A 12,034-nucleotide genomic window follows, 5' to 3' on the forward strand; every position below is an offset into this window, starting at 1 on the left:
GCAACATTGGACTTAAAGGAAGCTTACCTGCACATCCCAATAAGGGAATCTTGCAGAAAATACCTTCGCTTCAGAGCAGGCTCCATGCACTATCAGTTCTCTGCACTGCCCTTTGGCTTATCTACTGCTCCTAGGGTATTCACAAAATGCCTAGCTCCAGTCATTGCATTCTGCAGGCAAAGCAATATTCAAATATACCAATACCTGTCTAATTCAGGCAGAAAGGAAACTGCTAATCTCACTGGGGTACAGCATAAACGAAAAGAAATCTCATCTAGTACCCTGCCACAAATGGTATTCCTGGGAGCAAGCTTGAACACAACTTCCCAGATGGCCTACCTTACGCCAGAGAAACAAGTTTATTTGACAGCCTACTTCAAACTACTGGCCACAAAGATCCAGCTATCTGCAAGGAAAATACTGCAAGCCCTGGGGTTCATGGCCTCTTGCAGCCTACTAATTCCATATGCAAGACTGCATATGAGGAAACTACAGTAGTATCTAAAAAGCCTATGGTGTCAACATTCTCAGGACCTGGAATCAATATTTCCTATCATTCCTTGTACAAAGACAGAGTTCCTTTGGTGGGCAGAGGCCTGCTATCACAGCAAGGGACTGCCATTCACTCTGCCCCCTGCCGCCCAAACCCTAACAATAGACACATCAGACTATGCATGGGGGGGCTCACTTGGCCAGGGCAGTGCATTCAGGGCAAATGGAACCCGAGTCTAATACACCTGCATATCAATCAAAAATAAATGTTAGCTGTACAGAATTCTCTGACAGCCTCAAGGGCCACATTCTTCCAGGACAAATATTGGTAAAGACAGACAACACCACTGTTATGTGGTACATAAACAAGCAAGGGGGAACCCACTCATACCCTCTCTGCAGACTAGCTGTGGCTCTGTGGAACACAGCCTTGAGCTACCAAGTGCACCTACAAGCTCAGTTCCTGCCAGGCAAACTAAATTCACTGGCAGATGACCTAAGCAGAAATTTCATGGACCCACACGAGTGGAAACTGGAACCAAAGATATTTAGCATGTTGAGAAACAAATGGGGAGCCCAGAGATAGACCTGGTTTGCCTCCCCTCAGAACTACCAGTTGGACAAGTTCTGCACAAGGACTCCTCACAGACAAGCTTGGAAAGTGGATGCCCTGTCCTTCACCTGGGAAAGCCTCTTAGTTTATGCCTTTCCCCCTGGGCCTTTCCTCTCAAAAGTTCTACTAAAGATCAAACATGACAAACCAAGGACAATACTCATTGCACCAGACTGGCCACGCCAACACTGGTACCCCCTCTTGCGCAGTGTGTCACTGCTGAGACCATGGCACCTGCCTCGGTCCCCTTTCCCTGCTGTCCCAGCAGGAGGGCCAGATTCTGCACCTACAGCTTCAAACCCTGAACCTTGCAGCCTGGCTAATTCCTGAGTTCTCCAATGCCATCCCTCAATAAGCAAGTGCTGGATATCATTCTGGAGGCAAGGAGGCTTAGTACTAGAAAAACCTATGCTATAAAGTGGAAAAAATACTGTTCCTGGAGCCAAACTCAGGGGATGGGCACAACAGTGCCCAGCTTACCGCATATTCTACAATACTTAACAGAGATGCTCTACAAGGGCCTTTCCTTCTCTTCTATTAAAATTCATGCCTCAGCCATTACAGCACATTATAATACAGAGCCACCCCTCTTCTCTCACCTCCTGCTGAAGCAATTCCTCGGAGGGGCCAAAAATTTAAGACCACCCAGGAGAGCCCTTACTCCAGCCTGGGACCTTAACTTTGTATTGGAAAAACTCACTCTACCTCCTTTTGGGCCAGCTGCAAGTGAAGAGCTGAAATTCCTTTCTTGGAAAACAGCCTTCCTTCTAGCCATCACTTCAACAAGAAGAGTGTCTGAATTACAGGCCCTCATGGCAGTGGAGCCCTTCATCATCTTCCATGCAGACAGGGTGTCCCTCAGGACCAGTCCTTCCTTTATGCCCAAGGTGGTATCCAGTGTGGCCCTTAATCAGTTCATTCATTCATTTACCAACCTTCTTTTCTAATCCACAGAACACAGGAGAACGAATACTGCACTCTTTGGACGTGCACAGACAACTAAGATTTTATTTGGACAGAACTAAGCCTCTCAGGAAAACTGAACAGCTGCTAGTTGCCTTTGCTGCAGGGGCAGAGGGGAAGGCCATTTTAAAGCGAACCATTTCTAAGTGGATAGGCCATTGCTTTCATTTCTGCTATAAGCACCATGGAAAACCTACCGCACAGGGGATAAGATCACATTCCACCAGGGCTGCATCTACTTCAACAGCCTTTCTCAGAGGTGTTCCTACCAGGGACATCCTAAAAGCTGCTACCTGGAGTTCTGTTCATACCTTCACCAAGAATTACCACTTGTCAATTTTTTTCTAAATCCAGAGCTGGTTTTGCCACTGCAGTCTTGCAGGGCCTAATAGCTGGTCCTAACGCTCTCTAATTGCCTCCTCCCTTCCTTAGCTTTGGGAATCTACCCAAATGTAATGACTGCAACAGTGAAACACGAAGAACATAGTACAGTTGTGTACACTTACCATAAATGTAGATGTTCGAGTGTATTCACAGTTGCAGTCCTGGCTACCCTCCTTCCAGCCCCCTGACTTCAATTGGCTATACCTCTCTTCTTGTGTACTGTATTTAAGCTTTCTGGTGTATTTGCCTTTTGTTGGAGGTATAACCTTCTATATAATTTCTTCCCATTATGGGAGCACCTGACATCTGGGGCAAGAAAATCTGATGTAATGTTGTCTGCTGCATGCTTTATACCTCTGACTACCTGACATCATGGAAGAAGAGAGAGCAACCGATGCAGGACCCAAGACTTTCATAATAAGGCCAGCTGAGGGCTCCCTGCAAGCAGATAACCCAAATGTAATGACTGCAACGGTGAATAAACTCGAACATCTACATTTATGGTGAGTGTACACAACTGTACTTTTTGAGCTCTGCCCTTTGGTCTCACTACAGCCCTCAGAGTGTTCACCAAGTGTATGGCAGCAGTCACAGCTCACTTGAGATGCTTAGGATTCCTAGTGTTTCCATACCTAGACGACTGTATCCTAACCACCACCACCAAGCATCTACTAACAAAAGTGAGAGACACCACCTTACAGCTCTGCTCTCATCTAGAAATTACAGTAAATTATGAAAAACCTGCCTTGTTGCCATCTCAGCATATTGTTTTTATAGGAGCAGATCTAGATACAACCCAAGTGAAGGCAAAACTCCCCCAAAAGAGTTCAAGTCCTACGACATCAAGTCAAAAACCTACTTTCCAAAGAAAAAGTACAAACAAGAATAGTCCTGAAAATCTTGGGGACCATGGCAGCAGAAATAAACTTGATTCCATTAGCACATATGCATATGAGAATTCTGCAGTGGCTGCTGTTCAGTCAGTGGTCCATGCAGGAACTCTCTCTGTCCCACCAAATTATGCTAACAGAATCTTGCAAGAAAGACCTTCGTTGGTGGCTTCACTCCACTCATGTGATATTAGGCTGACCCTTTGTTCTTCCACAATCTTTAGCCACAGTGACCACGGATGCTTCCCAGATGTGGTGGGCAGGTGGGGGCATTATCTGGGAAGGATAGTCGAAGGCTCTTGGCAGGATCACGAGGCCCATGTGTGCATCAGTGTCCTGGAGATGAGGGCGGTGCTTCTAGTGTTGCAAGCATTCCAAAACTCTCTTCCGCTAGGAACTATTGCAATACAGACAGACAGCATGTTGGTTGTGTGGTATATAAACAAAGAAGTAGGAACCAGGTCTTATCCCCTTTGTTGCAGGCCCTGAGAGTATGGCAGTGGGCGACCTCCTCCCAATGCTTTCTGGTAGCAATGTACATCCCGGTGAAATCCAACCTAATAGCAGACAAACTCACCAGAGCGATTCTGATGCCTCGCAAGTGGTCCCTAAAACAAGAAGTAGCGGAGATGGTTTTCCACAAATGGGGCCAGCCTTGCTGCAGCCTTTTTGCCACGTCCATGGATGCTTAAATGCAGCAGCTATCTTGCCTTAATCCCCCCTCCAGGGGAGTCACCAAGGGATGCAATTGTACACGATTAGCCTTCGGGTCTCCTGTATGACTTCCCTCCCTTTCCGATGATACCCAAAGTTCTTCAGAAAGCCAGTTCCTTGGGAAGGAATTTGATACTCATCACCCCATACTCTCCTCATCAAATCTGGTTCCCCTTCCTGTGGGCCTCATCCTCAGGAGGAGCCGTGGATTCTGGACCCAGTTCCTGTCATTGTGACTCATGCATCAGGGATGCTCCACCCCTCCCTCCAAACCCTCAAATTGACAACTTCGCTGCTCCGATTCCAAACATAGCCAGGCTTCCTATCCTTTCTCCATCAGTGAAACATATCCTGATCTCATCTCATAAGGCTTCAACTAGGAAGTTATTCTTCTTGGGCCTTGAATAATCACATTGGCCCCTTCTCTGCCCCAATAGCTTCCATTCTTGAATTCTTAGCAAAACTATTTAATGAAGGCGCAGCTGTAGCTACTATTCGAGTTCAGTTAGCAGCGATATCTAATTTCCATCTAGGTGAATCAGGGCTGAATGTGATGTCCCAGTGACCTTGTGAGGCATTTCTTAAAGGCACTGTTTTATTAAGACCAACCATTAAAGCCCCTCCAACACCATGGGGCCTGAATTTTGTGTTATCCCATTTGATCCTTCCCCCATTTGAACCTGCATCATCCTGTGATCTAAAGTGTTTGACTTGGAAGATGATTCTTTTGATAGCCATCACTTCTGCTAGAAGAGTTTCAGAGCTACAAGCATTGTCTATAAAGCCCCACTACATGCTTTTCCACAAAGACAGAGTATCCCTACGAACAAACCCATCCTTTCTACACAAAGTATGCTCAGAGTCTAATTTGAACCAATCCATAGAACTACCAGTCTTTTTCCCCAATTCTGGCAACAAGGCAGAATATATGGCACACCAACTAGATATACATAGACAATTACGTTTCTACTTACATAGGACAAAGAACTTCAGAAAATCTGACCAATTATTTGTATCATAAGGTGCTTCAGTGGCTAAAGTCACACTTTTGAAATGGCTGTCAGATTGTATTACCTATAAATCTCAAAACAAAGAACTCTCCTTTAAAGTAAAAGGTCATTCTACAAGAGCCATAGCAACCTCTTCTGCCTTTCGGGCTAGACTATCAATTGACAGCATTTGTGCTACAGCAACATAAGCAAGGCCTCATACCTTTATCACACATTACAAAGTGGATTTGACCTCCAGGAACAGGGCCTCTTTTGGGTCCACTGCTCTGAAGAATATCTTCCCTTGAGCCACCCAAGAAAGATGGTGCTAGGGACGCTGTCCCAACCAGTTAAGAGTGAAGGTAAGATAGCACAGCATCACATAAAAAAGTTATGTACTCACCATAACGTTCCATGTGTGGTCCATCTCACCTTCATTCTTACATTCCACCCTCCTTCCCCCAGCCTTTGGCTCCTAGAGGAACGAGCGGATACAGTTGGTAATTAATGTTCTCTGCCCTTCTTCATTGCTCTATAAGGGATTTGATAGTTTTATTTGGTACCTATTGTTATGTCAGCAAACAAGATCTGGGGAGCTTTTCTCGGGTATAATGGAATAGCATTTTCAGCCATGAGCTAGTGGAAGAACTTGAGCTGTGGTGTAAGGCCGAGTCAGAACCGATGATCGGTTCTGAACCCAACCAGTTAAGTATGAAGGTGAGATGGACAACACACGTAACATTATGGTGAGCACATATATTTTTTTATTTATACTTCTATCCACTTGACCTGTACTGTGGGTGTTACTTGGAGAAAGTAGTCTCTATCTGCAAAAATTTGATTTTGTGTGTGTCTGTCTGTCTGTCCGTCCCCCTGTGGCATAGTGTGTTTTGTAAGCATTGATAAATCTAGTATTTCAGAAATGTGTGATCTTTTCAGCATTATTAAGTCTGATATTTGCTCAAAAAAAACTGCTACAACCATTTTACTTCTGAGTTGTCTTTCATGCTGATGAAGAATGAGCTGCAGGGATACTTGCATCATGTCGCAAAAGGCAGATTTATTTAATTAGAAATGTACAGGTTATCATTGTCTGATTGGTATTAAATCTAATTTTCCCCTCCTGTTCTTAAACTTGAAACTGCAAGAAAGACCAAGCCAAGCTAGAGGCTTCACTGTGTAATACCTTAAACCTCCTGTGGTAGAGGTCCATGGGATGTATGTAAATGACCCCCTTAAGGACCTATCAGAATTTCTGCTACGTGGATTCTGAATGCCCATGACTTTTCACTTTTTAAGTCTTTATAAGTACATTTTGTCCAGTACAGCCAAATCCTACTAGCTGTAGACATGGACATGTTTTGGTCTTTTCTCACCTTGTCAGTACAGCATAAGTGGATTGTTTGGCTCTTCTTTAGAAACAGGTAAAAGCTATGATACCACAGTGGGATATTGTTATCTGTCTGTTGAGATTTAAATAATTTGAATAATTAATGGAAATGTTCTGACTTTCTCTCGAACATTATAGCAACTTGCTAATTGGTTGGTAGGAGCATTTCTGTATTTAGCTGCAAGTAGTTTAACTTGTATAGGGATGAGGAGTCAAAGATGTCTGTGTATGGTTGATCATGCCAAGCAACTAGTTTAAATTCATATGCAGACTCAAGGTTCAGAGCTGAGTGGTGCAATTAAAGAAATGGAACTTGATAACTGATGAACAAGGTAAGTCACTGTAAGATATATGGTTACCATTCTAGCTTGGGTCATGGATGGGAAGGGTCTGAGCAACATCAGTTGACTTACACTTTTGAGTAAACTAATTTAGTTTTAAAACGCTCTTAACAGATTTCTTTCTATAGTCAGTAGTTTGTGGCATGCAGTCATAACGACAAGGGGATGCTTTTAAGAAAATATAACTTTAATCAAACATGTTACTTCAGTCTGTTTAATATTTATTATTGATGGTCTTGACTGTAAGTAGCACTTTGTTAACTTTATTACAAATTGGAATGTATGGCAATTACATTGTACATTTATCATAACTGGAGCCTCTTTTTTTTCTTCTCTTTTGCTAATCGTGATTGACCAAGTTTCTGCAAAAGTGTTTCTGTTACTTTTTTTTTTTACTGTTGCTTTGGTTGCCTATTTTGTATTTGACATGTCAGCCCCTTTCAGTTTTGTTTAATGGCTGTAGTGATTTATTATATTGTTTAGTTGATAACTTTTTTACTGTGATTTCCTTTTAACCTCAAGATCAGGTGCTTTCTGTGTTTAGTAATTTCACATCTGTCTTTGTTGTTCATAATTTTAAAGTACTTGTGATAGCTGCCTACTGGTCATTTTGTAAATATTTTCACATTACTCTTGCAAAAGAATACCCGCGGTGGTGGTGCTGCGGTAACGTTGTCGCCTAACAGTAAGACGCTGTCCAGTTCGATTCTCAGCTAGAGCGTCTTCTGCGTGGAGACATGCATGAATGGGCGTACCTTCGTTGAAGGTTGTGCGTCAGGGCTGGTAACTCGGCACATAAAAGTCAAGTACCAATCATTAGCGGACCGGAGTTCCGCTGTGGCGACCCCTAACTGGGAAAAGCTGAAAGACACAACAACAACTCTTGCAAAAGGAGAGCTGCTGTATTTTCATTTTGTTGCACTTTGTTTTAAATATTGAAACTCAATGGCCAATTATTTTGGGCAAAAATAGTGCATAAAACCATCAGAATGAGTTTGGCAAGATATGAGAGCACTGTGTAGTCTATTGTCCCATCTTTGCTTTTTCCAAAGAAGGCAGCTTCATAGAGTTTGGGCCTTGTGCCGCAGCCTTTGCATTACTGCTTACTCTGGACTGCCACTGTCCCTTTGTGTTTGTCCTGCTTATCACCAGGTGGTCACTTTTCGAAGCTATTTATGGTATTGCACTCAGAGTCTAGTCTTGGAAGCCTTAAAGTTTATAGGGCAATACAAGGATGTGTCTAAGCAATGTTTGTCCTAACAAACAAAGAGTAATACAACATTGGGATACTGTTATCTTTAATATTTATTTTATCTCCATTAGAAAACACCTGTCAACCAAACCAATATAGATGCTCCAATGGAAATTGCATCAACAGTATCTGGCAGTGTGACAGTGATAATGACTGTGGGGACATGAGTGACGAGATGGATTGCTGTGAGTAAATCTCATTTTCAGTCTAATTTTGAAGTGTCTGTAAATCATTGCAGCTAATTTACTTATGTGAAGGTATGTTTGTATAGTCTGTATAACATCTGTTGTTTAAAAAATAATTGGGTACTATTAATTCAGTTTAATACTAACTGAGCATTTTTATTTTTTTAGCATGGTAGCATGTTTGCTCAGAATCCATTTGGCCATTGTGACATAAGCCTCTAAGAATCTGTGCACATTAATAATGAAAGTGGGGGACTTTCAACTAACGTACAGTTTAGTCAGTGCTGTTCATGATATCTTTTCCAAAAATGTACCAAAGTAGGCGGATGAAATAAGTATGTTCAAACCCAAGGTGGTTGTATATGGGAATATTAAACATTCTACCTCAAATATCCACTTCTAGGTATATGCATGTGCTTTTGGTAGAAAGTAAATCCTTAAGTTATCTAAAAATTACTGGTGTCGTGTACTTCCTGTTTTTGTCATTTACCCTTCTTAGACATGCAGTGGTGTCACTAAGTAAAATACTTGTCTGATAGTTTTACTAAATTGTTGAACACAAACGGCACCTTAAACTGCAACAAAACAAGTCAAGGCAGGAATAGACAGCACCTCAGACTCTTCAGCTCTTTATTAAAATAACAAAAATAAAACCAATGGAGGGATAGATTCCCTCCGCAAAGACTTCCCTTGCTATGGAACAAGGTCCCGATTTACATAAGACAGAGCCCCTCACTATCACGCTTCAAGAGGAACCTTGATGAGTGGATGGGTAACAGAAAGTTCACACCAGAGATCATACCAACAGCTCTACTAGATAGGGGCCAAGGGTACTAGCTGCTAGATCAAGGGTCTAGGGAACTAAGCAAAGGGGTGGTGAATACCGCACAACGTGGCTGGGCTAATAATATGCCTTTGGGCAGATAGCCCAGTATCTACCTATGAATAGTAATACCAACAAGTGAAGTTAAGCGCTTTTCGTCAAGTTAAATAACTGATGTATTTTCGCAAATTCAGAGCCATTTATTAAGGCTAATTGATATGCATTAAGGAATTAAGTTAACAGTGGAATGAAGGGGGAAGTGTACTTAAACAACTTTGCATCTGCTCTTAATTGTCTGAAGAAGTCTAGTTATTTAACTAGACGAAAAACGCTTAATTTCACTTGTTGGTATTACTATTGGTTTTATTTTTGTTATTTTAATAAAGAGATGAAGAGTCTGAGGTGCTGTCTATTCCTGCCTTGACTTGTTTTGTTGCGGTTTAACTAAATTAATAATACTGCATTATATGGTGAAAATAAAGACCTGGTATACCCGAGTGCTTGTTAAACTGAAGAAACAAGTACAGTACTACATATTAACTTGTTCAAGTTTGTTTGTGTCAGTTGTAAAAAAAAAAAAATCACTTCTAATTGTTAGAAATTAGCTAGTATATTACTTCCAGTAAGCTGGATTTGTAGGTTTGGTTTGCAGGCTTATGCCCTGCTATCCTTCAAGAGGTAATTGCTGTAACTCCATATTGATATTTGAGCTTATTCTTCAAGGAAGTTAGAGGCAGTCATTTTTCTTTGATAGCAAATAGTAGCATTTTCATCACCTTGGATGGTGCTTTCTGTAGTGTGTCACTTTTTTTGTATTATTGCTATTTCTTTTATGCTCTCCAGCAGTGTGTTCCAGGCATAGACTTTCAAATAGAACTTGGTCTGACATTGCCTTGTACACCAGGCAGAGATCACCTCTAAGTAACTTATATAAGAAACATTGTATTGTCATGTCTTGAAGGCTTTTTGAATAGTTCAGGTTTTCCAACCTTATGATTTTCTAGTAAGCAGTTTTACTTTTTCAAGTCCATTTGGTGGCTTATTTGAATGCCACAAAGCACGATATTGTTCATAGGTTCATAGGTGTGTACTAGGTTAATGGTCCTAGAGCCTATGTAAGCCTAGCCCAGAAAGATTTCCTGGCATCATGCCGCCCCAAGTTAGTTTCCAGTGCCCCTGTCAAGCAAGGCCACTGAAGTGATCCCAGGGATGAACTTTCTATTGCCCATCCACTCGTCAAGATTTCTCTTAAAGAGGGCCACTGAAGTGCTATGTTTGACGTGAATGGGAAGTTTATTCCAGAGTATGGGATTGTGTTCAGTAATGGGCTGGATTAGCCATCTGTGTTGGTATAGAGCGGCAAAGTCTTGACCATGAGGTAAACATCCATGTTGATCATCATATTCACTGCTGCAGTAGCCTGTGAGTTGTATCCTCCCAAGGATACAGCACCCATCCATCTTCCGTAAGTTCTTACCCCTTCCATACAGTAACTGTGGCTACCTGTTGGGGGAACTGTAAAAGCAGTCAGTGACAAAAAATCTTCAGGACTTTCTTGTCCTCTCTGAGACTTGCATGGTTTAGCATTCAGCCAAGGCTTCTCTCAGACAGATAAAACCCCTTTTGGGGGACCCCTTTCATACATATAAATTATTTTCATTCATTTTTAGTGATTGATTTTTGCAGTAAATAGCGATATCACTTTAAGAATACAAGCTTTTCAAACACATCAGTAGGCATTCCTCATTTACTGTGACTGTCTATTTAGGGATTGCTTTCGTTGAGATAACTGTCGTATAGTACAAGGGCTATATTTAAGTTTATTGTTGTTGAATTGTTTTTGTACAAAGTATGTTTCTGGGAATATAATGGGATTTTATGTGAATGCTTGTGCTTATACATGGTTTGCTTAGGTTTTACGTTATTTTACAAAGCAGCTCATTTATTTAATTCTGTTTTTGACAGTGAATTCTTTTGTGCTGCTTGGTTTACTTTGTTGAGTGGTAATTTTGACTGAGCAGGAAGGGTTGTCTGTTTATTCTTGCTAGTGACATCCTTCTGACCAACTCCTTCAGACATACCTTACTGACAATTAGGCTTGTTCCCTGGCTACAGCATTGATACTTACCCTGGCCCTTCTCCTAATGTACCTAAAAAGAAAAAGCAATTACAAATGAGTCTGTGCTTCCCTTACAGGATGTTACTGTGTCTCAGCCAACAGTGAGTTTGGAGTGGCCACTGCTGGTTCTTCAGACCATGTACCTATTTCTTCAAATTATTCTGGTGTAGCCTCACTGGCCACTACTGACTGGGGGGGTCAGACACGTTCTTTGCAGCTGCTTCAATGCCCTGCTTGGGCATGGGAGAACCATCCAATTTGGTGCAGGATAAGCTTTGAGAGGACCTTCTTGAGGTACCCGGGGAAAGAGACCTTATATTCGAGACGGTATGCTGCCCCTTAACCACTGCCCCCTTGCTTGGGGATGTACCTAGAAAAAAAGAAACGCAAAATGAATTGAAAATGAAGAAATGGTTTCTGTCTGGACAAATGTTTGTCATTACCTAAGGCAGGAGGTTATTATAGTCTGTCAACTTTGGATGCTGTATGCCTTCTCCTAATACATGGGAGCCTCTTTCTAAGAGAGGATGCATTTTTGGAAGAGTTTGATGTTAACAGGGTTATCTCATCCCAGGATTCTATAGTGGAAGACTGTATTATAGTGAGCTTGAATTGGTACATATGGAGGCTTTCTCTTTTTCTCAGACTAAGGGACATATTTACTATCAGAAGTGGGACTTGTTGCATCAGAAACTTAACAACAGAAGCTAGTGAGGTCAAAGTAAAGAATTACCAAAAGGAAAATCAGTACCATGATCTGCATTTTGTAGTGGATTGTGCTGAGAAATGGGATTCTGACTAAGCAGATTTACACATAAGCAATGAAAATATTAAGAAACTACAGTAGGATGATAGTACATTAAGCAGGGCCAAAGAAAA

At 41.8% G+C, this 12,034-nt stretch overlaps 1 protein-coding gene across 1 annotated transcript in view; it reads left to right on the top strand.

Annotated features, from left to right (window-relative positions):
* The window catches only part of SORL1 (sortilin related receptor 1), a 5,131,225-nt gene that overhangs the window by 2,840,525 nt on the left and 2,278,666 nt on the right, over positions 1-12,034 (top strand). Inside the window, exon 23 of the mRNA XM_044081038.1 lies at positions 8,100-8,213. Within this exon, the coding sequence (XP_043936973.1) occupies positions 8,100-8,213 (114 nt within the window). The remainder of the gene's footprint in view (positions 1-8,099; positions 8,214-12,034) is intronic.

This window comes from Protopterus annectens, chromosome 8.part0 (genome assembly GCF_019279795.1).
Source record: "Protopterus annectens isolate FY-2018-M chromosome 8.part0, PAN1.0, whole genome shotgun sequence".
Lineage (NCBI taxonomy): Eukaryota > Metazoa > Chordata > Ceratodontiformes > Protopteridae > Protopterus > Protopterus annectens.